The sequence below is a fragment of the Mustela nigripes genome, chromosome 1 (genome assembly GCF_022355385.1).
Source record: "Mustela nigripes isolate SB6536 chromosome 1, MUSNIG.SB6536, whole genome shotgun sequence".
Classification (NCBI taxonomy): domain Eukaryota; kingdom Metazoa; phylum Chordata; class Mammalia; order Carnivora; family Mustelidae; genus Mustela; species Mustela nigripes.
Genome location: NC_081557.1, coordinates 120,623,487 through 120,648,681, shown reverse-complemented (window position 1 = coordinate 120,648,681; position 25,195 = coordinate 120,623,487). Strand labels below are relative to the sequence as shown.

At 47.0% G+C, this 25,195-nt stretch overlaps 1 protein-coding gene across 2 annotated transcripts; it reads left to right on the top strand.

The window, feature by feature from the left end:
• The first annotated feature begins 209 nt into the window (after positions 1–209).
• On the top strand, positions 210–24,595 carry PNOC (prepronociceptin). Of its 2 annotated transcripts, none has more exons than XM_059393473.1 (4): positions 210–399; positions 10,199–10,348; positions 20,924–21,374; positions 24,213–24,595. In XM_059393473.1, exons 2-3 carry the CDS (start codon positions 10,223–10,225, stop codon positions 21,323–21,325), a joined length of 528 nt encoding a protein of 175 aa, XP_059249456.1. In that variant the 5' UTR covers positions 210–399; positions 10,199–10,222; the 3' UTR covers positions 21,326–21,374; positions 24,213–24,595. The 2 variants fall into 2 exon arrangements, with proteins under 2 accessions (XP_059249456.1, XP_059249448.1); XM_059393465.1 differs by lacking the exon at positions 210–399 and adding an exon at positions 591–672.
• The last annotated feature ends 600 nt before the right edge of the window (positions 24,596–25,195 follow it).

Sequence of the window (25,195 nt, the reverse complement as noted above, 5' to 3'; positions counted from 1 at the left end):
CTGAGTGTAAAGGCTCAGAGTTTTACATTGTGTCATGCTGTGAGCACCTGCGAAAGTGCCTCCTGGCATGACCCATGGCAGGTAAGATCCTCTCCCCTGAGTGGCCTAGTTGCTGCCGCCTGGGTAGGGACAGTGGAAGGGGCTTGGCTTAGCTCAGTTCTGGGCTTCCCTGTGCCGGGGGGAGCTTGGCATGAGATTCCTCTCCTTCTGCCCTGTCCCTCTTCTTTACTCCTCAGTCTAAAAGGTTGTTCAAGGAGACTCCAGGATTGGGGTCCACCTCGTCACTTTCACCAGGAGCCTTTTTTTCTGACTGACTTGCCAGAGCTCCCCATCAGTCCTCACCGTGCCTCTGGAAGCAAAGGGAAAGCAGCTGGGGGATCCTGGCAGAAGAGAGTCCAGGTAAAGCAGGCTTGAGAATGGATGGGGGGGGGCAGTCACAGGTCTGAGCACAGAGCCAGGGTTGGGGTGGGGGGAGCAGGGAGCAGCCAGGAAGGATTGTAGGTTCTGCTGCTCGCTTGATTAAGGGGGTCAGCGTGTGTATGTGTCATCGAGGTGGGCAGGGAAGGGGAGGGCTGTGCGTGGGGTGGGGGGAGGATATATATACGCTGGTGTGGCTGATACGGCAGAAACGAGCCTCCCAGCCGAAGGAGCCAGGCTACCCACAGCTCTCAGGTAGGCAGCTGCATGCGAACCCCAGCCCCAAGACAAACAGCTGGGAGCCCCGGGAAGGAGCACAGCAGCCAGGGGCTCTTTCCTCACCCTCTCTCCTTTGTCCAGGGTGGATGCTGCTGGCCTCCTGGAAAATTATTTCTCCATTCCTCTTACTTTCAGTGCTCAGCCAAGGGGTGGGAGGGGGGACGGCTGAGGTTTTTATCCTGAAGAGAGAGATGCAGAAGAGCTGAACTTGGAGATGAGAAAAAGTTTTGATTCCCCGGTTGTGGCCCTGACTATGTCGTTGTTATCTGCTGGGAAAAGGTGGATGCAGGAGTGAGATGAGGGGAGGAGCAGGCACTGGGGCAGGGGGCTTGTGCGTGATTCCTGTGCGTGGCTGACTTCCTTTCTTCCCTTGCCTCTGAGTGCAGAGTGCGTTCAGGCTGGTTTTCAGCATACCCCTGAACTTGATTTGGAATGGGATTTTTCCGTCCTACGGGAACCCTTCTCCCTTACGCACTGAATAGAAATTGCTGGTAATGCTGTGGGGAAAGTGGGACCCGGGGCGTCACGCTCGACCGGTACAGCGCGGAACGCGGCCACTGTGTGTGAGACCCACGTAGATTTCCGCAGGGATGACCTTGGACGTCCAGACCCTGAATTATGTGGTGGTTTCTTCTTTTTCTTTGCATGTTTCTCCTCCTGCCCATCTCTCCCACTTAAAGGTCTCTGCTGAGTCCTGCTGAATATGACGTTCAGAAGTCATCCAAACTCTCGCTCTTTCTCAGCCTTCTTTTCTGTCTCCTTTGTGCGTCTCTCTCCCTCTCTCTCTCTCATATACACACACACACACACACAAATACTCTCTCACTCTCTCTCTCTATCTCTCTGCATATCTTGCTTCCCCTCCCTTCATTACCCATGCTTTCTTCCCCACATTTCACTCTGAACACGGGTAAGTTCTGGGGGAATTTCAAGTGAAGCAGGATGATTCGGGAGATGGACTATTTAAAGCAAGCTGCTTTGGACTTGAATACCCTGATCCTAGGCTTAAACATCTGTGTTTCGCTTCCTCGAGCAGCCCATAATTGCCCCAATTATAACCAATAACATTGTTCGGCAGACTAACAAAAGATGAGCTTTGCATGGCATTCGCCAGCAAGCCTAAACCGGAGTTTTCAACATAGATGGGGGGGGGGGGGAGTAACTGCCTGGCTTCTTATCAAAACCTCCCAAAGAAATTGCTGCTCTTTCTCACTGCCTGTGGGTAGCTGCCGCACGCACACTCCTTTTTCCCATTTATAAAGTGAGGCAGGGAAATAGTCAATACACTTCCACTGATGCTGTGATACCTTGAACAGAAAGGATCAGTGTTCCTCTGGGCTTGCTGAGTCCTCTGCAGGCGAGGGTGCCTGGAGAGACCGTCCTCAACCACCATCTCAGTAAAAGGAGCAGCTTCCACCCGCCCATGTGTGCTGCCCCGTCGAGGGTCCTATGCTGCAGCCTGGGGTCTAGGGGTGCAGTTCTGTTCTCCGTGCCCCTGCTTCAGCAGCTGAAGGCTGAAGGTACTCAGGGATTCAGAGAATGCGGGAGATCTTGCATTGTCAATGAAGGGAGTCATTGCAGGATTAGGCTCAAACCTGTGCTCTCTGGAGCCGATGACAGGAGCTGTCACAAAGCCATTCTGCATTCAATCAATCCGTTATTTATCATCCACACTCCACCAGGCAGGAGAGGCGGGGGGGGGGGGGGTGTTCTGGTGGATTCAACAGAGGTGATGATAACAACCCTTTATGCTCATGCAACGATTTACGTCTTCGCGCTTTTGCACCCATTATCCCCAGCAAACAGCCCGGTGAGCTGGTGTCATTGTCTCCGCGTTGCAGGTGGTGAAACTGAAGCTGAGAGCTCGGCTCCGCACCGTGTCTGGGAGTCTGAGCCCTGGGAGGACTGAGTCCAGCCTTCCTGGCTTCTGCACACCACCCCCTCTGGGCCAAGGGTGCTCACCAGTTAATGGGGGCGAGGGTCAGACAACACAAACACAGTGAAACAATTAGAGGACAACGCAAGGTTGGGTGTAATTAAGTCCTAAATTGCATGGTCCAGACAGCGAGTGCTGGGGGAATTTGGAAGAAGGGGCACTTGCTCCCGGATTCCGGAGATTCGAACTGGGCAGTCAAGGAGGGTTGAGGCTTTGGGGAGGGAGGTGGCAGCCAGGACAAAGCCACAAAAGGAGGGCAAGGGAATCAGCCTTGATTGAAACCTACTGTGTGCCAGGAAGGGAACTAAACTTGTCCACATGTTTATTTTATGCTAACACCCCCTCCCCAATGCACACACATCCAGGCATGGTAGAGGTGTGAAGGTTACGGTGAGTGTTCTATGCTTTTATCAACAGGGTTCAATGAGCTCCACTCCATAGCCCCACGGCTCCTGAAGCCCAGGACAGAAATTTTGCAACTGCATCTGGGGGGAGCTACTCATCAGACATTGTAGGAAGGGAATGGGCCCTTCTCAGGAAACAGGAGTCCTTCCGACAGCATCTTGGAGCGGTTTCAATGGCTGAGAACTCATTAAGCAAATTGGATTTTCTCGACGCTTTTATTTCAACGCGCATAGGTGCTCCCACTCTCTATTCTGAGGGTTTCTTACTAACCACAGACCTTGAGATCTGGGGCACACCCATTTTGGGGGCAAGCCGATTTTCTGGGCATCTCCCTAGATAGGCTCCAATCACGTTTGGTCTTGACAGTCTGTGATCTTGTGGTTTTTCAACTGTTAGCTGCTCCCTCAGCATTGCAGAAACGAGGCCTGCCCAGCTCTGAAGGGCCTGGTGTGGCAGATGAAGTGAAAGGTTTGCTCCCCAGGAGTCTAAGTCTGGGTGAAAATGTCAGTGAATCATAGAGCCAAGGCTCAGAGCCAAGCTCCGCTCTTCCCACACTCATCCTGTGCTTCCTCCTCACCCCCATCCTCATTCATCATTTCATTCGTTCAGCCAAGAAGCACATGTGACACTCATGATAGGAGGCTTGTAGTGCTAAGTGTCAGAATGTCCTCAGCTTCGTAGGAACTCACATCCCTGCAGCTGAGCGCTAACTGAACGAGTTTAGGCCCACGGTCTCCCAAAGGGGTGTGGATGCCCCCCGTGATCCGCTGGGCTTTGGGAAACGGAAGCCTTGTTTTCTGTTATCTTTCCTAATTGGCACTTTAGTGGGTTTTAGAATGTATATAACTTACGAGTCAGTTGGGAATGTGTGCTCACAACTGTTTGATTGCTGGGGGCAGAAGGCTAAAGAAGTCTGGAGAGTGCTGTTCTGGATTCATGGCTCTTTGGCTTATGGGTATTTTCTAATCTTTATGAAAGAACATTCAGTGATTTTAATATAAAAGTAAATGAAAGCTTTTAAACATCCATTTAAATTATTTTGACCGGGGGCACCTGGGTGGCTCAGTGGGTTAAGCCGCTGCCTTCAGCTCAGGTCCTGGGATAGAGCCTCACATCGGGCTCTCTGCTCAGCAGGGAGCCTGCCTCCTCCTCCTCTCTCTCTCTGCCTGCCTCTCTGCCTATTTCTGATCTGTCTGTCAAATAAATAAAAATCTTTAAAAAAAAAAATTATTTTGACCGCCTATGTGGAACCATGGGCCAGAATCAGGAAGATCAAAGTTCAGAGGGACCCCTTTCCAGCTTTGAGGCAGCCCTGACAAGAAATATGTCTGTGGTGCCTCTCCAGGTCCTCACCGGAGCCCGGGCTGCTGCCCTGAGGCCACTTCCTCAGGAAACCCTCATCTTCCCTTCCTCTTCCCTCCCCCCTTCTTGCTTCCCCTTCCCAGGACAGCACACATATCCGGCCACTTAACAAATTAAAAATACTAACCATCTCACCCAACTGCCCCTTTCTGGAGAAGGGGAAGCTGAGGCCCGGAGAAAGAAAGGGCCTTGCTCCAGATCCCACAGGGAAACAGAGAGCAGAGGCTGGAGCCCAGGACTCTCTCGTTTCTAAGCCCAGGGCTCTGGCTCATTCATTGCTCACCAGCACCAACCCTATTTGGTCTGTTGTAGGGGGTGCAGGACACGCTTTGCCCTCCACCTCCTCTATGCTCGCTCCCTCTTCGCAGGTGGAAATTCAGAGCAGAAGGAGGACCTTTTTGAATGTAAGTGAAAGGAGAAAAGGCCACTAAAGAGGCCTCCCTCAGTAACAGCTGGTGAACTAGCAAAATCCCATGTAGGATTCCTGTCTAAGATGAGTCAAAGAAATGAGGCGTGTGGAAGACACACCCCTGTGCCTATGGGCAATAAGAAACTCCTTTGGGAAGGACAGGCAATAATAAGGACGTTGCAATAGGTGAGAGGGAGCCCAGAGCTCAGGATAAAGGGGGATCGTTAGGATGAACTCGCCTACCCAGAAACAGACAGCAGCAGAGATCCTGAGTGGCCTAGTGAGAGCAGGAGCTCGGGGATCAGATGGGCTTGAGGCTCCCCTCTGCCACTCTGAGTCATTACTCCTCTGTCTTCTCAACTGTAAAATGGGGATAATAGCACTTACCCCACAGGATGGAGCTTACAAAGCAATTAGCCCAGCACTGGCTCATCATACATACTCTAAATATGAGAGTAAGGTGATGACGGTTGAAGACAGAGATTGGCCCAGGGAGATCCCTCCAGAACTGGCCAACCGTTCTGAAGCAGAAGCAGTATGTAGAGTTTATGGTTTTCCAGAACACGCCGTTTGACGTCAGCACGTCAGAGTTTGAGTTCTGGCTCTGCTATTTATAAGCTAGATGGTCTTAGCCCAGTTGCTTAACCCCTATGAACTTACGTTCCTCTCAAAAAGAAGTATGGTCTTAACCCTTGGTTCGAGGATTGTAGAAGAATATAAAAATCTTTTGTGACTTGTAAAGAATAATATCTACACACAGGGTTGCTGAAAAGAACAGAGACCATGTACATGCCTCTAGAAGGAAGGCTGTCCCTCCCCCCTTCTCCACTAAAAGCACCAAACTTAAACAGGCTTTCTCAGAGGCCATAAGATGAAACTCAATTAACTTCCAGCTTCATACGTAATCCTCCAAACAGATAAGCAACTAATTATATTGCCCTGGGAAGCAAGATTACATGCAAATAGATTAAGGCTAAAACACAGTGGTATTTTATCTCCATAAGCAACAAGGCACAATTAAATTTATGAGGTGTCGTTACCAAAATAAGAGGTAATTAAACATTTCTTTATTCAATAAGAGATGTCCAGATTATAGCAGCACCACATGAAAGGGTTAGCTGAGTGTATTTCGCTTGGTTCACCAAGTGAAATACAAGCCAGGTGAAATTCATACATATTCTGGGCAGTTCTATTTACTGATGGTCGTTTTCTTGCAATAAACCACCTCCACCGCCTGTCCTGATCCCCATTTTGCAGTTGAGAAGACAAACACTTGCAGGTAAAATAACTCACCCAGAATCACACCGAGGGTAAAGATTAAATGTATATTTATTTATATTTATGAATATATTAATCATGAATCAATATATTAATCATGAATCAATTAGCTACCCACCCCTCACCTTACTTGGCATTAACTGATACACAGAGCTACAAGAAAAAGCACATCGATTTCGTGGAGATTTCTTAAAAATGAAAAACTTCTACTGAGCTTCCAGAATTCAACCTAGAACACAATGGTACTCGGTGTTGTGAGAAGTACCAAAAAAACAAAATACAGTCCGCTCTGTGAGGATAATTAGATTTATTTTGAGCTTTCACTTATATTGGCCTCACCAAAATATGACAGCCTTGGAGATAGACCTTGGAGATAGTCCCATTTTAAGGATTCTTGGAATTGCTGAGAATAAAGAGCTTTGTGTATGAATGGGTTTTAAACAAGAGATGGAGTCACTTGTTCAGAGTGAGGGGTGGGGGGACAGAGAGGGTAGGGAGGTTGGAGCCTGAAAGACAGGTGTCCCATGAACCCGCCGGGAAGGCCAAACTAATGCCAAGTAGATTCAAGAAGGTTTGCCAAGTGCCAGACCAAGGACAGCTCATGTTTTATATGCGGGAAAGCTACCAGACGCATTTTACATGCTAAATGTCCCAGGAGCTCATCTTCTTTCTTCACCTCACCCTAAAAACCCATTTACCCAGAATATGAGATAACAAACATCAGTCAGTCCACTGGGCATTTCCTGAATGTGCAAGTAGCCGCGGTTAATGAGGTTCATGAAAAACCTCAACCGGAGAGCATTTCATTAACAGCTGTCACAACTTATCAGCTCAGCCTATGCAAACATTATGTATTGCAATTGTGTATGAGGAAGAAACCCGTCCCTCTTCTCCTAGCCTTCCCTTTCCTCTGCGACATGCAGACACTGCCACCATGTGCCCAGAGAGGGCACAGCCATGCCATTCTGGACAAACGTTACAAAAATGTCTCCCAAAGAGAAGGATTGAAATTTAGTAGGATAAGAAATGGTAAGGCAAGTCTCAAATTAAACAAAAGACATAGGCAGTCCTCCGTTTAAGACTCGTGTTTATATGGCGGCTGTTTGAAATTCAAGACACATTTTCTCTTCAAAAGGACCTGTGTGATGAGGTTCTATAGCTTGTGTACCAACACCTATTTGACCTGCAAACTTCACATAGGACACTACTCCAACCGTGCCTCACAGCACTTTGTAACCAGGCTTCTGCTGGAGCGTGCGTGGGGCTCAGGATGAGAATGGCATCTTGCCTCACTCTGGAAGACCCTGTTCCCACCCCAACCCCCTCAAACTCAACACTCACCTAAGAGACATGCTGTCAGCCCCACAGATCCTGAAGCCCCACAGATCCTGTGCCATTAGATTCCTGGGCCCTGTGAGGCCGAGGCTCCTGGACACTCCTCAACTCTCCGTGAGCTAGGGAGAAAAAGAATGCTCCTGAGATACTTAGCAAACATTCTGAGCACATCTTAAGTGCCAGAAATACATGGAACTATAGAACATGGTCTCTGCCCTTCAGAAGTCACCATCCAGTGGGACAGACAGACACAGAAGTCCAAGCTTACAGTACAATGTCACAAGTGCCATGCAAGGGACGATGACAATATCATACAGTGAAGGCTATGCTTTGAGCTCTTCCTTTTATAACTTTTTATTCAGGACTGGTTATGTGCCAAGGGCTGGCACAAACAGCCTATAAACACCAACTGCCTACAAACACCAACACGTTCATGACCGTGTGAGACAAGTACTGTGATTGTGCAAGTTTTACGGATGAGAAGCTGAGGGGTTGAGTTACGATATGGGATCTGGACCCAGTCGGTCTGTAGTGAGGAGCAGATGAGAAAATGCGAATCACAGCTCAGGGACACAGGTCTGTTGTGCCTGGTTGACAGGTCCCTGAGGCTTTCTTCCTTCCCACTGTGATGTGTTGCTTCCCCATGCCTTGAAGCAGAGGAAATTCATTCAACTCCATCCAGGGGTCGGAGCTGGCTTCCCAGAGGGGATAATTCTTGAGGTGTGTACCAATATGAGTGGGAGACAGGTATTCTGGGCAGAAGGAAGAACATGTGCCAAGGTCCAAAGGCATTAAAAACAGGATAGAAATGGGAACTCTCCATGTTTCACTAGGACCAGAGGGGATGCCAGTGTGAACAACAGGAGACAAAGTTAGAAAATTGGGGCAGGAGCAGTACGCAGTCCCAGTGGGGTTTCAGTATGAAGTGACATCATCAGATCTGGAGATGTCTTGGTGGGAGGCCAGATCATTAGCTGGACTAATTAGAAGGTCATCACAATAACCAAGATAGGAAGTCTCAACTAAGGCACTGGCCCTTGGAATAGAGAAGAAAATGCATATGAGAGGTTTCTTTGTATCAGGGTTTGTCTTCATTGTTCATTAGCCCTGGAGCCCCATTATCTGGAGGGTAGAGTCCAAATCCTTTGGATGGCAAACAAGGGCCAGTTCCATCTGAGCGAAACTTCTCTTTCCACAAGGAGCTTCCCTTAGGCCGTGAAAGCAGGTGGCCCTGGGACACCAGCGCACTCACCACCCCCTCACAGGCTGTGGTCCTAACACAGCCTTTCCAAAGGCTGTTTCCTGGTCCTCTCACATGCCCTCTTCTTTCTCCTCTTGGCAAACTGTTACTCATTCAAAACCCATCTCAAATGTCCCCTCATGGACTTAACAAACACGACTGAGTATCTTTTCATGGACAACCTCTTGTTATGAGCTACTTGGATGACACAGAACAAGGCCAGTGGTGAATTCAACTGCAAGACCCCCTTCCTTCTCTTGACATGCTCCATTCCACGCCCATCTTCCACCGGGGATTCTCAGACTTTAGCATGTATCTGGATGTCCTGAGGATCCTGCTAAAAAAGCAGCTCCAACTTTTCAGGAGTTAGGTCCAGGGTTAGGTTGAGGGTTAGGACCCTACATTCTGGTCCCTTGTGATGCTAAAGCTGGTCTGTAGGCTGCATTTAACAAACAAGGCTTATTTCTCAGTAGAGTCTGATGAAAAAGCAATAAGACAATAATTTTTATTTTTCTAGGCCGGGCTCTTTGTTGGAGGTCAAATTTATGCACAGTGAAATGCACAGGATTTAAATGTACAATTCCATGGGATTCAGCAAATGTACAGACCCCTGTGACCCATACCTCAGTCAAGAACATTCGCAACGTTCCCAGAAAGTTCCTTTGCTCCCCTTTCCACTTAATCCTCCAAGTAAAGCTGTTTCTACAGGGACACAAACCGATGCAGTCCAAGGAAATAGCTTTCTGATTCAGGAGGCTTGATCACAGAGTAAATTTAAAGAGAAGCAGGAAAAACTGTACATCTCTCAGGCAATCCCACATAAAGAATGTCAATGACTGATCTAACTAATGATGGTTGGAGCTATTATCTTCATGTCTTGGTTCATTTTTCAATAAAGAACCACACATACCCAGACCTGTGTTTTGCATGGACGAGCGTGGTGAGCACAGAGTCCCTGGGATCAGGAAGCTAGCTCACACCTCGCCCAGGAAACAGACAAAGGGCCCAGAGTGGGGAGGCTTCTGGGAAGAGCAAATTCTGGCACGCCGGTCATCCCTGGCTGAGACAGAAGGCTGGTGGGGGGAGAGACAAACAAAGTACACAAGTCATTCATAAATCTCACTCTCGCACGGCACTTTGCAAACCTTCCCTTACGGATCTCATGTCTTTGCAACCGCCCTGTGCCAAGACAGGTACCGCCATTCCCCTTTCATAGGTATGAAAACTGAAGCTTGGAGAGACCATCTAAGGTCCCACATTGGTAAGTGGCAAAGTGAGGCCTTTAGCTCCCTGGAAACGCTTACGCAGGTTGAAGCCAGCTATGTGGCAAGGATCACAAGGGTGCTCTCCTTAGAGGCCCAGACACTAGCCTCTGCCCCAAGGGGCAGGCTCCCTGTATCCTCCATGACCCATATCCTTCTGGGAGGGGAAACTTGGGCTCTGGTGCTATCTCCTCTGGTGCGTCCCCCCATGTGAGGCCCCCACAGAATAGCTCTTCTAATGGCCGCCCACCCTCCCTTGTGTTTTGGCATTTTAGCCCCCGGCTTCCTGCTCCTGCACCATGAAAATCCTGCTTTGTGACCTCCTGCTGCTCAGCCTCATCTCCAGTGTGTCCAGCAGCTGCCAGAAGGACTGTCTGACCTGCCGAGAGAAGCTCCGCCCGGCTCTCGACAGCTTCAGCCTTGAGGTAGGCCCTGGAGCATCCCCCTCTTCTCCTCTCTCCTTCCTCCAGACCCAGAATGAGAAGTTCCGGCCTTGCCCAGAGTTCACGTGACTCGCCTGGTGTCACGTGGTCAGCAGGCCCCAGAAGCCGGGCCTCCGCATCTTCTAAGTGCACACCCTGACATCTTTCCACTTCTCCACATTCATATAAAGGCCTGCGTGTGCTGCTATTTTGTTCCCATTATTAAAATAATGCACACTCATGTTGGAGGTTTTGGCAAATTCAGAGAAGCCTATAAGAAAGAGAATTACCTTTAATCCCACCTGTCAGAGAAAGAACCCTAGTTTTTTCACTTGCTATATTATACCAGCATAATTTCCCCCACGTTATTTTACTTTAAGTTCTTTCTTACTATGAATACGGCTTAGTTTGTTTAACTCTTCCCCTCCCGTTGAACATGTACGTTGACCTTCATTTTTGGTATTATAGGTAATTCTACAATGAATCCTAAATGTTTCCTCATACTTTAAGGTTTGAATTTGAGATGCTAATCTGGCATTAGATTTCTTTTCACTAAATAAATTGCTTTCTCAATGCTTTCATGTCAGTCTAAATAGTTATTCCTCTATGACATTCAGTATAACTCAATTATTTTTTCTTGGTAGTCAGACTTCTTTCTTTTTTTTTTTTTAAAGATTTTTTATTTGTTTATTTGACAGACAGAGATTACAAGTAGACAGAGAAGCAGGCAGAGAGAGAGAGAGGGAAGCAGGCTCCCTGCTGAGCAGAGAGCCCGATGCGGGACTCTATCCCAGGACCCTGGGATCATGACCTGAGCCGAAGGCAGCGGCTTAACCCACTGAGCCACCCAGGCGCCCCAAGTCAGACTTCTTTCAAAAGATGTTGTATTTGGGGGCGCCTAGGTGGCTGAGTCTTTAAGCATCTGCGTTTGGCTCAGGTCATGATCCCAAGGTCCTGAGATCGAGCCCTGCATCAGGGTCCCTGGTCAGCGGGGTAGCCTGCTTCTCCCTCTCCCTCTCCCCTGCTTGTATTCCCTCTCTTACTGTTTCTCTGTCAAATAAATAAATAAAATCTTTTTTAAAAAAGATGTCATATTTCAAACGTTTCAATCTTTTTTTACTTTGATTTCTTTATTCATTACTTTTTTAAATTTCTTTTTTATTTATTTTCAGCATAACAGTATTCATTATTTTTGCATCACACCCAGTGCTCCATGCAATCCGTGCCCTCTATAATACCCACCACCTGGTACCCCGACCTCCCACCCCCTGCCCCTTCAAAACCCTCAGATTGTTTTTCAGAGTTCATAGTCTCTCATGGTTCACCTCCCCTTCCAATTTCCCCCAACTCCCTTCTCCTCTCTATCTCCCCATGTCCTCCATGCTATTTGTTATGCTCCACAAATAAGTGAAACCGTATGATAATTGACTCTCTCTGCTTGACTTATTTCACTCAGCATAATCTCTACCAGTCCCGTCCATGTTGCTACAAAAGTTGGGTATTCGTCCTTTCTGATGGAGGCATAATACTCCATAGTGTATATGGACCACATCTTCCTTATCCATTCGTCCGTTGAAGGGCATCTTGGTTCTTTCCACAGTTTGGCGACCGTAGCCATTGCTGCTATAAACATTGGGGTACAGATGGCCCTTCTTTTCACTACATCTGTATCTTTGGGGTAAATATCCAGTAGTGCAATTGCAGGATCATAGGGTAGCTCTATTTTTAATTTCTTAAGGAACCTACACACTGTTTTCCAAACTGGCTGCACCAACTTGCATTCCCACCAGCAGTGTAAGAGGGCTCCCCTATCTCCACATCCTCTCCAACACTTGCTCATTTTGGCCATTCTAACTGGTATAAGGTGGTATCTCAATGTGGTTTTAATTTGAATCTCCCTGAGGGCTAGTGATGATGAACATTTTTTCATGTGTCTGATAGCCATTTGTATGTCTTCATTGGAGAAATGTCTGTTCATATCTTCTGCCCATTTTTTGATATGATTGTCTGTTTTGTGTGTGTTGAGTTTGAGGAATTCTTTATAGATCCTGGATATCAACCTTTTGTCTGTACTGTCATTTGCAAATATCTTCTCTCATTCCGTGGGTTGCCTCTTTGTTTTCTTGACTGTTTTTTTGTTTTTGTTTTTGTTTTTTTTGCTGTGCAGAAACTTTTGATTTTGATGAAGTCCCGAAAGTTCATCTTCACTTTTGTTTCCTTTGCCTTTGGAGACATATCTTGAAAGAAGTTGCTGTGGCTGATATTGAAGAGATTACTGCCTATGTTCTCCTCTAGGATTCTGATGGATTCCTATCTCACATTGAGGTCTTTTATCCATTTTGAGTTTATCTTTGTGTACAGTGTAAGAGAATGGTCGAGTTTCATTCTTCTACAGATAGCTGCCCAGTTTTCCCAGCACCATTTATTGAAGAGACTGTCTTTTTTCCACTGTATATTTTTTCCTGTTTGGTCGAAGATTATTTGACCATAGAGTTGAGGGACCATTATCTGGGCTCTCTACTCTGTTCCACTGGTCTATGTGTCTGTTTTTATGCCAGTACCATGCTGTCTTGGTGATCACAGCTTTGTAGTAAAACTTGAAATCAGGTAACGTGATGCCCCCCATTTTATTTTTGTTTTTCAACATTTCCTTAGCGATTCAGGGTCTCTTCTGATTCCATACAAATTTTTGGATTCTTTGCTCCAGCTCTTTGAAGAATACCGGTGGAATTTTGATCGGAATGGCATTAAAAGTATAGATTGCTCTAGGCAGTATAGACATTTTAACAATGTTTATTCTTCCGATCCAAAAGCATGGAATGGTCTTCCAACTTTTTGTGTCTTCTTCAATTTCTTTCATGAGTGTTCTGTAGTTCCTCGAGTACAGATCCTTTACCTCTTTGGTTAGGTTTATTCCCAGGTATCTTATGGTTCTTGGTGCTATAGTAAATAGAATCAATTCTCTAATTTCCCTTTCTGTATTTTCATTATTAGTGTATAAGAAAGCCATTGATTTCTGTACATTGACTTTGTATCCTGTCACATTGCTGAATTGTATCTATGAAAGACCCACAGCAAATATCATCCTCAATGGGAAAAAACTTGCAGCCTTCCCATTGAGATCAGGAACACGACAAGGATGCCCACTCTCACCACTCTTGTTCAACATAGTATTAGAAGTCCTAGCAACAGCAATCAGACAACAAAGAGAAATAAAAGGTATCCAAATTGGTAATGAAGAAGTCAAACTCTCTCTCTTCACAGGTAACATAATTCTTTATATGGAAAACCCAAAAGACTCCACCCCCAAACTACTAGAACTCATACAACAATCTTTATTTTTTTAAGATTTATTTTTTAAAAGATGTTTTTATTTATTCATTTGAGAGGGAGAGCATGAGTGCAAGCAGGTAGAAGGTCAGAGGGAAAAGCAGAAGCAGACTCCCAGCTGAGCTGGGAGCCCCAGTGCACGGTTCAATCCCAGGACCCCGGGATCAACACCTGAGCCCAAGGCAGCCACTTAACTGATTGAGCCACCGAGGCGTCCCTCAAACTCCTCAGCCTTTAAAAACAACCAAAAGTAATGACAGTCCCTTAAGGCAAGTGTGCAAACATAGACCATACCTTCACATGGGCTAGCTCACCAATAATGAGCAGATGCAGCCCCTACAGACCCAAACACCAAGCTCTTCCCACACCTGCTCTGTGGTTTTTGAGCCTATTTTCTGAACAGTAATAACTACCATGTCATGAAGAGCATCCCCAGATAACCCATCCAAAGTTTCTACCTCCTTCTCATTCATCTATTGTGGTTTTTCTGAGCATTTACTGTATGCCGAGACCAGAGCCAGGCCAAGGGATCCAAAGGTAAGCAGATGGATGGAGTTTGCAAGCGGTGGGAAAGAAGATCCCACAATCCCTCCAAGAGGGATTAATTATTGGGTGCAGGGGAAGCACAGAGCAGTAGCCCCCATCCTAGACTTTTGGGACTTTTAGAGGAACAGACATGTCTAAGGAGACCTAAGGAGTGGGAGCAAAGAGGCAGGGGGAGTGCTCCAGGGGGAGGAGGGAGGCAGGGAGCACCCAAGCAAATGCATGCATAGCCCGGAAGCAAGTGGCATGTAAGGAACTGAGAAAACAGTTTGGGGGAACACAGAAGACCCACAGGCCTTTGCTTTGCAGCTCAGAGAGGTTTAAAAGTGCATCTACAAACCACTTTTCTCTGGTCTTAGTAAACAGAGCAGACAATTTACTTCACGTGTAAACCAGTGACCAGTTGATAATCTGATAATCACCACCCTGCTCAATTCTCAATTTGCCATCTAGACGAGACAGGAAGCTATGCACAATTCTGAGTCCTCTTTTTCTACTTCCTGTTGGGCTCCTGTTCTTCTCCCCACTCCGTAAACACAAGTGACCCCCAAGATTCTCTCTCTCCTCCCTCATCCAATACTCCTACTTCAAAACTCAGATTAAACTTCACCTGTGAGAATACTGTGCTGATTCTCCACCTGCCCCCAATACTGCCAGCCCCTTGCTCCTTTGAACCCTCACAGACACCTGTGTCTGCTAGTCTCTCACCAAAAGGTATGAGCGTCCTTTTCTGATTGTGCTGGGGATCCACAGTGCGCGGCACAGAGCCTGACACAGAGCCATGGAAATTGTAAGACTACCAGACCCTTAGTCTCCTAATGGGTCAATACCTTGCAGACGCAAGAGAACCTGGAGTGTGTTTCCATCCCTCCCTACCATCTTAAATCTCTGGGGTCCAGACAACACTGATAGATACTTCTTTGAAACAGGCCAGATAATGGCCAGTTAGAGCCTCACGGTGAGGGATAAATCCTTCAAAGTGCCTGCTGACCCTCAGAGGACCTGACTGCCTGATTGTTTTGTTTCTAGTTTGTATTCGCTTTTAACCTACTTTTAAAAGTTTGGTGAGATGCCTAGAATGTTGGCAACCACATCTCATTTCCAAATCTTGCAAGCCTTTTCCAACTCTGTGAATTATGGGGGCTGGGGGCACTTAGATGTTTCAGCAAGGATCACCTTCCCAATCCCTCCACTAAATTATGTAATACTGAGTGATTCCCAGGACCCCTGACATCCTTGGCTTTATCAAGAAGTTCCATGTTTCTCGCTCCAGATCAATGGTCCAAGTATGGCTGGCTTTTTGTTAGACTATCATTCTGGTCAGTAAATGACTCATACACCCAAACCCATTGCAATGTCTTGGGCATCCTTCCTCCTCATTATAAATGGTGCTTACGCCATCAGCTTATGTTGAAACAATTAGACTCGCTGAGTTGTTTTAGAGACAAATGAGAAGGTAACCCTCAAGGTCTGGGAAATTAATTTACAACTTCCTGAAACTTGATTAATAGCAAAAGAAACAAACTTCTAGTGCTTTCTATCCTTCAATACCTGAAAACTCTTACTAGTTGATTTGCAGTGGGAGTTCATAATATGTTTTTCTCTTGCACTATTCATCTGCTTGCCTGCTAGTGTTAGCCCTCAGACATTTTAGCAGAACCTCCTACAGCAAGTGGCTCGCAAATATCTCTTGGTCAGAAGTGATTTGATTCTTTAGGGGCAGAAATTTGGCAATCTCGATGAGCCCCTTCTTTTCCTTCCAATGGGCTCACGTGCCTCTGTTTCCCTAATGTTCGATCCCAGACATCCAATGGCCCTTTGCTCAGTTTCCTCACAAACCCAGCTTTACAGATCAATTTGGCACCAATCTGAGACTTTCCAGATGCTCATCCACGCTCTGGCTTAATATAGCAATGTCATCCATGTGGGCTGGGAAATGTGTCCAGCTCACTTACTAGATCATTAACCAATCTTTGAAAAGAGGCTTGTGGGTCCCTTAGACCGGAGGGTTAGGCATTAAGCTCATTTGTCCATCTGCTGCTACAAATGCTGTTGTGAATTTGGCTTCCTCGCATTTGCCCAAAACCTTCTCCTAAATCAAGAGTTGAGATGATTTTGTTCGCATCTAATTCTTCTAACAGTATGTTGAGTCTCTGTATAGCCCATGCATCTGGTTTGATCATAGATTTGCATTTTCTCTGATTGACACCTAATCTAATTACCATCTGGGCTTAGCAACCCGGGGGCTCACAGAAGATCTAATAGCCTCTAGGCTTAGCAACCTCCAACTGTTCTTGTAAATGGACGGAGCAGAATCATTCCACAAGCATTTGGGGCTCCTATTTTGTGGGCAGTGGACCAAGTCTGCTCAAAGTCCATGTGAGCTCCAAAGTTTTACCCTTCTGCCGGCTTTCCCTGTGCTCCCCGTGCCTTCCTGCTCTCCCCTTGACCCTGTGGAGTAGGACTCCTCCCACTCACCACTGCGGACACTTTAGGCTGTGTAATTACAGGGGGCTGACCCGCACAGTGTAGACTGTTTGCCAGCATCCCCGGCCTCTGCTCGTTGGCTAACAGTAGCATATCCCTTCCCCCACCCACCGTATAACAACCATAAATGTCTCCAGACATTGCCAAATGTCCCCTGGGGACAAAATTGCCCCCACTAGACACCCAGGGCTTTAGAGTAATCAGCCAGTAGGACGATGATCTGAAAGCGTACAAGTTGGTTCTACCTGCTTTTCTTCAAAGTATTTCAGGAGCAAGCTAAATACAGACCCAAGCAACCCTCCCTCTGAAGGAGACTCCGACCACTGTATTGCGGGATGATCCCTTCCTCCTCAGGGCAAGTTCCAAAGTAGGATTTCTCAAAGTACAGTCCAGCCTCAGACTCACCTGGGTGTTTGCTAAAAATGCAGATTCCTGGGCCCCACCCTGGACTTACTAGATGAGCATCTCCAGGAGTATAGGTTAAGGATCTGCGATCTAACAAACCAGCAGCAAGTCTTGAAGAACCCCCAGGTTTGTAGCTACCTTTGTGTTCAGGTCTGCCCTCCCCACCTACGGAAGCTGCTTCCCATTCATTCTTTCGTACCCAGTGACACTGTGGGTGTGAAAAAGGGATTTCTCTACATAACTCTGCTGAGTTGGCACTGATACTAGTTCTGTCAGCACCTCTGAGGAAAGTCGAAATGGAAAAGGCATGCTCACGACTTGTGTCTCAGCAGAGACCACTGTCACTACCTCTGGCTAGCCGGGGGCGCTCCACAGGGCTGCACCTTAGAAATCTTATTGGAGAAGAAGAGTGGCACTCCCACTGGCTTCTGTCTCTTTCTCCTCTCTGGTCTGGCAGAAAACGAGCATTTTTCCCATCAGAGCTTTATGTTTTAGTCTTGCAAAAACGTTACTCTTATACTCATGTGCACTGATTTGCCTTGCAAGGGCACAGAGCTCATGGAATAGGAGGTGTCCTGGGTTGGAACTCAAGACATTTGGGTTCTTGTTCAGGTAATATCTTGTCTAACAGTGTAGTTTGGGACACATTACTGAACCTCATCATAACATGAGAACATGGACTATGTCAGTGGTTTCCAAACCTACACAGATAGCCCAGAATTACCTGAGCTTTGTAAAAATAAGTTTTAAACCCTTGTTCTAATTCCTCAGGAATATAACTGGCTCTTGAATTCTGTCTTTTTTTTTTTTTAATTAACACATAATGCATTATTTGCTTCAGGGATACAGGTCTTTGAATCATCCGTCTTACACAATTCTCAGCACTCTCCCTAGCACATACTCTCCCCAACGTCCAAAACTCTGAGGGGCACCCTGGTGGCTCAGTTTGTTAAGCATCTGACTCTTGATTTCAGCTCAGGTCATGATCTCAGGGTCATGGGATCAAGCCCCACCTGACATCAGGCTCCACGCTCAGCAGGGAGTCTGCTAGTCTCCCTTTCCTTCTGCCCACCACCACTCCCACTCTCTCTCTCACTCTCAAATAAATAAATTCTGAGAGAATTTGAATTCACACCCAGACCAAGCAGAAGAGCAGACTTAAGGGGGAGACTGTATATCACATAATTAAATTTACCTGCTAGTAAGAAGGACCTAAAGTGACAGTGGCTTAAATAAGACGGAGATTTGGTTCCCCGTGAGGAAGTTGGGAGGTAGACAATTCAGGGCCAGTATGACAGCTCTGCCAAAATGTCCAGGTTCCTTCTCTTTCTACTTTACTTTATATGGGTGCCCCTGTCACAGGGCTTCCATCCCCTGAGTCACTTCATGACATCAAAACAGCCAATTGAGCACCAGCCAAAATGCCCACATTCTAAGCAGGAGCCTGGAGGAAGGGAAAAAAGAAGGAGAAAAGGATGCTCTCCCCAGGTAAGTCAGCCTTCTGCTTTCCCGGAAGCCATGCCTGGTCACTTCCAGGTATATGTCAGCGGTCGCCTCTGGCTACAAAGGTGTTTGAGAAACTTATGTGTGGTCTTCAGGAAGAAAGCAAGCGTTCTGTTAAGAAGGAAGAGGGGAGATGGGTATGGAACAAACAACTGGCAGTCTCTGCCCCAGAAGGGAATTTTTTTAAATTTTTTATTTATTTATTTGACAGACAGAGATCACAAGTAGGCAGATAGGCAAGCAGAGAGAATAGGAAACAGGCTCCCCGCTGAGCAGAGAGCCCAATTTGGGGCTCGATTCCAGGGATCAGGGATCATGACCTGAGCCGAAGGCAGAGGCTTAACCCACTGAGCCACTCAGGTGCCCCCAGAAGGGAATTCTTAACAAATTGCATTTAAAGTGCTAATCAGACACTTTGGTGGACGTACCAGACAGGGATCAGGGAAGTGTCTGGAGTTCAATAGATGTCAGGTGGGCACCTGGGTGGCTCCGTGGGTTAAGCCGTAGCCTTCGGCTCAGGTCATGATCTCAGGGTCCTGGGATCGAGTCCCACATTGGGCTCTCTGCTCAGCAGGGAGCCTGCTTCCCTCTCTCTCTCTGCCTGCCTCTCAGTCTACTTGTGATCTCTCTCTGTAAAATGAATAAATAGATGTCAGGTGCTGGACGTACAGACCTGGGATCCCCTGAAAGAAATGACCAAAATCACAGCAATGAACAGTCACCAAGGGGCAGATTGTAAAGAGAGATGAAAAGGATCTTAAAGATAGAGTCTTAGGAATACAGGAAGAAAGAGCACAAACAGTCTGAGAGGTGAATGCAGTGCAGAGAAATTTCAGCAGGGTATGGTCTGCATTGCCAAAGGCAGCACAGTCTGAGAATGAGGGCTAATTTTATCTGGTGACTGAATTCACTGGTGGTCTTGGAGAAGGAGGTTAGTGGAAGATGAGGGCGGGAGCAGATTGCAAGGAGATGAGGCAAAATGGAAGATGCTGAGAGGGAGGCATGAGTGCAGACCACATCTTGGAGAAGCTTGGCAGGGATGAAAGAGGGTCAGGGTCAGGGGCGGTAAAGAGTTGCAGGAGAAGTAGGACTGGAGGAGCCATTTTGAGGGGTTTGGTGGGACAGTTGTAAGGTGTATGATTTTGCTGCAGGCACATTGCACTCCTTGGTTAGGGATCAGGTTGGAAACTTGGCCCACATTGGCATCTATGCCACTCTGAACACCAGGGTTAGGGTTTCGCTCCCCAGATAGGGGGTACCAGCCACACACACCAGTCCTGATGTCCCACAGCTATCCAGACAGAGTAGTAACTCTTGATGCCCTGTAAGCCAGGTAAGAGCTCCAAGATTTGATGAAGAGCTCCATGGCTGTCCATGACAGCAAGGTCAAGTTGAAGTGGGATTTTTCATCTGGCTGAGAACAGAAACACAGAGAAGCATTTGGGGTGAAGCCAAAACAGCAATATTAAAAGAACTTGGAGGTTAGATGCTTCCAAAAGACCTAATCAGAGATAGGAATACGGGAGGCAGGGCCAAGGTCAAGACCATTCAGGAGGGGCATGGAAACATCATGGTCAGCCCCTTGGTCTAGACTAGAAGTGGGAGACACTTGCAGAGACAGAGCAGCACTAGAAGTTGCCAGGGGCCAGGCAGGTCCACTTAATAGCATCTGTTGGCACCCCCCCTCCCCAGCTAAACCTTAATGCCAACCTGCCTACCTTCCAAAGTGTCTTGAGCCTCGTTTTCCATAACTGAAACCCAGGTAATGATAACTAGTGTATGTGGGCTGAAAAGTGAACAACACAGGGTTCACCTTAACGTGGTGATCTTAAAATAGCCATGCAGATTTAAGTACATGCTTTGACATCCGCACCTTCTTAAATCAACTGGCCTCTCTCAAGCCTGATAAGAGAACAAAATAAAATCCTTTTTTATGGGTGACCCTTGTGAGTTGTGCTTGGCTCCAAAAACTTAGCTAGGGCTCTAACTGGTGTAGCTGGGGGCACTCATTCTGCATTGACTTTCTGTGTCACCTGGGTAAATTAATCTCACCTCTCTGAGCCCTGAGTTTCTTCATTTGTGAAATGACAGAGCTGAGGCAGATAGTTTTCTGTATCTCTGCAACTCTGAAATTCTATGAACCTAAGTAACGCCATGTGAACGCGCTACACAGTCCTTAATAAAGAGATGCTTCAGAATCACTTGCATTGGTACTGGTGCGGATTTTGTACCCAAAGGAAGGGCTTTATCTCATTGCCTTGGACTAAGAGACATTCCCAATCCTTCTTTCTCCCACCTCTGTCTTTGCAGGTGTGCATCCTTGAGTGTGAAGGGAAGGTCTTCAGAAGCCCTCTCTGGACTCCATGCACCAAGGTCATGGCCAAGGGCTCTTGGCAGCTCAGCCCTGCTGACCCAGAGCACGTGGCAGCTGCCCTTTACCAGCCAAGCGCCTCCGAGATGGAGCTGAAGCGTATGCCTCGCATTAGGAGCCTCATCCCAGCCCAGAAAGAGACAGAGCCCGGCATGGATGAGGCTGGAGACATGGAGCAGAAGCCGCTGCAGAAGAGGTTTGGGGGTTTCACCGGGGCCCGGAAGTCGGCCCGGAAGTTGGCCAACCAGAAGCGGTTCAGTGAGTTTATGAGGCAGTACCTGGTCCTGAGCATGCAGTCCAGCCAGCGCCGGCGCACCCTGAATCAGAATGGTCATGTGTAGCCGGAAGGGGAGCCCCTCCCAGCTGCACCGCGTCCCCTTCAACCCATGAGTGAGTTGGGTGTGAATGAGCTGGGGGTAAAAAGAAACCTTATATACCCAACTGTCTTAGCCTTCCTCCCATGCCTGGAAGCACGTTAGCCCCCAAATACGTACACACACTGCATACTGCCTCAAGGTGTTCGGCTCCTGGGAGGGGGGGGGAGGTTTATATTCACCTCCCTCCCCACCGTCCCACCCGCCTCCTACCCACCCCTTCTCTAGGGAGTAAAGATTTCCTTAGCATTGTTCCTTAAGGCTGACCACTGCCATTTAGAGATTGGTTACCATGGGGATAATAGTAGCATGTTAAGATAACTAATTCCTCTATAGCTCTCCAGGAGCTCAGTTACTATGGGGACAGTTAAGTGGACTAATCTGCCTATCCAGTTGCCATAGCAACCATTCAGTTCACCTTTCTTCAGAGACCATCTCTAAGAACCTATCGCTGGACCTACCCCCAGCCATTTGCGGTCTGATTTCTGTGGCCGTGATGTTGCTATTTCACCTTCGAAGACAGATTAGCTTTCTTCTACCCTACCCCCTGTATCTCAAGGGGGCTGGATTCCACGGAAACCACTGCCCTTTCCCACTTTGCACCTGGAAAGGAGTTCTCGTTAGGACGAGGAGTTACACCTTCAGCTTTTCTCTCTTCCACTCCTCATTTGTCCATCCTGCCACCTTGCCAGTGTCCCTGAGGTCAGTGACAACATCACTGAGCAAGGTGTAGAGAATGTGGCCCACCTGACCAAGTAGTTTTAGAACAGAGACTAGGAGATCGTCATCTTTCTTCACTTCACTTCTTCCCCAGGGGCCATTTGTGTTTATTTTTGTTTGCTTCCTGGCTTGCTTTTACTCTTCTCTCCCTCCTGTCCTTCCCCCACCCCACCCCCCGCCCCACACCATGGGAATGCTCATACACGCCCTGTATTACAAATCAGATAAAAAACATCAAAACTCCTAATTTATTGCCCAGTCTTACAAACTCCACTTTCCCCAGCCCATCAACCTGTACAGAACGTCAAGTGGCATAGGAAACTAGCTCAGTAGAATTTTCTGAAAAATCTAAGAAAATCCCACCCATCAAACATGTGTGCTTAATTCATATATGGGAATCTGATTATCTACAGAGCCTCATACCTCTTCTTTAACTGTCTAGAAATTACCCTAATGGAAAAAACTAATCAGTTGGTCAAACACATTCCCCAAACATTACCCAAGAGGGACTTTTCCCTGACTCCGGGCATTAAAAAAAAGAAAAAAGCCTACATATGCTGTTTTATTTTGCTTCCCATATGTCAAAGGTAGCCAGATCAATAATACTCTTTAAAGCGTATTAATAAAAATGTTAATCTTTGGCACCCACAATTCAGCATAGGGACAGCCAACATAGCTCTTTGCAGGTAAGTTGGTTTGCAGAAGGCCCATTGCCAAATACAGACATCGGTATTAAGTTGTGAGGAGAAGGCGGCCATGTGTATTTTAGCAGAATGACTAATCTCCAAAGGCCCTGAATTAATCCGCACCGTTTTTGAAGTCATACTCTTGGATCCTTAACAAGCATCCTCTTTCTTCCTAAGCCATATTTGCACAGTACCTAACACAGTATATCCTTCAGAAGGGGCATGGATTGAATTCTATCAAAGCTAAGACATTCTTTCTTCTTAAAGTGGCTCTTAAGGAACACTGAGGCTCTTGTCTAATTCCGAACCACAATTATTTTCTTTACCTAAAGACAGTTTAAAACCAGTCACATTAACAGTAATCAATTTTTTTAAAAAGAGAGAGAGAGAGATTTCAGCTCCTATTCAGACAATTGATTTTGCTAGTTTTCTATTAAACTTCCAGCTGAGAGGCAGTGAAACGTAACTGGTAACTAGCTTTTGTCTGCTGCTTTGCTAAAGATACAAAGTTCTTGACGGAACCATTGGAAACGTTAACCAGCTCATCTGGGTCTATCATTGATTTCTCTCCTTCTTCTTTCTGCAACCGTCTCTCTGTTTCCTTTTTTTGCACACATTCATGGTGGCTGAGTTCCAATAGGAATATGTACTTACGAGTCCACACCAGGCAGCTTAAACCCTGTTTTCATTCACCTACACACACACCCCAACCAGCCCTACACATGCCCAAGATCACGCACACCCCAACCAGCCCTACACATGACCAAGATGTCTCCTTCGTGGGGGATCCTGATGCTGGGCTATTCTGGACTTCTGAGATAACCCAACGCCAATCTATACTTGGAAGGCTGCAGGAAGTGGGGCCTCCTAACACCGAAATGGGATAAAGAACCCTACTCAGAGGGTGTAATGATGTGTTAGGAAGAAGGGACATTGACATGCAGGTCCAGTCCTAGACAGAACTGTGCAAGGGGGTGTCTAGTTCCTGTCCCTTTCCCTGTCCCTTTTCTACTCTATCCTCTGCCCCACACCGTGGCCCTTCCTGACAGTGGAAAGTGAGCAAATTCATTCACAGTGAGGAACTGGTGAAATCTGGTTTACAGAGACAGGTAAGAGCTATAAATGAGGACACTATTTAGCCTCAAGAAATGAAATTACTGCACATGGATTCCAAAAACCAGGGATCAGAGAGCTGTTTCTGGACATAGGGCCTCTGCTATGCCTTTCAAGTCCCAGCTCACAGAGCTTCTTTGTGAGTCCTGCCTGTACACTTGAGGCCAGAAAAATCAGGTATATAGAGGAAGTTAGGGAACCCTACTTGCTGCTTTGAAAGCTCTTTATTTGGTTGATAAGCTTTTCATTGCCTCCTTGCTATTGCTCAGGCAAATAGTATTGAAAGGTCAGAGAAATTACTGGGTTTGTCATTTTAATCATTTCTGTCTCCCCAGGTGTCCAAGTGATCCCCAAAACAGCATGTCTCCAGCCCCAGACCTGCCAGTTGGGAATCAGGACTCCTTTCCCAAGGCACTGAGGCAGGCTTTGCCTCCTGGTCCCCATTCCCGCCCCCAGGGCGGAGAACCTCCACATCCAACCCCCTACTCCCCCGCCCCCGCCCATGGCATGTTTCATGACAACCTTGTTGTTACATCAGAGTGTATTTTTGTAATTCCTCCAGCTAACATATAAATGACCCCATCTTTCCTTCTCACTCCCCTTTCTTCTTCTAGGGGTGGGTCAAAGGAATAGGAAATCAAGCCTGGGGTTTTGACTTGTCACTGCCATAACTTGTTTGTAAAAGAGTTGTTCTTTTGGACGGTTTGTTTTAAACAGATATTTCTCCATTAAACATCTTCTGAGCAAATGGTTAATAAACTGGCTGGCTGTTTTTAAGTGAGGTAACTGAGAAGCCCAGACTCCAAACACGCCATCAGAGCTGCCTCTCTTGGGAAAGAGAGGCAAAAAGTACATGGCCCTGCTTGATATAAAGCATGATGGGGCAAGAACACAGGAGCCTAAATGCCCTGACTGCTCTGCGTCTCGGGATCCAAGTGCGGGATCGGCACCACTGATGGGGCAGCACCCCATTTCTGACTCAGGAGGGATTTGCATTTTTAACAAGTACCAGGTGATGCAGATCTTGCTGGTTTGGGGCCACTGGGTGGAGACACAAGGAAAGAGGCAGAGCTTAGAAGAGCTTGCTGGTATCATTTTTATCTCCCAACATGTTAAGGTATTGTCAGGCGAAGAAACACACACAGACAGGGTAAGCAAGGAGAGTCAAACATCTACCGTGTAGACCAAGCGATGGGAAACCAGTAAGGGAGAGTAAGGAGCTCTTCCAGGAAGCTGGGGAGTCCTGATAAGGGGGGTTACTACTGGAACCGAGGGAGAACAGTAGCTCCATCCCCCCACACCGGGCCCTGTGGCCATT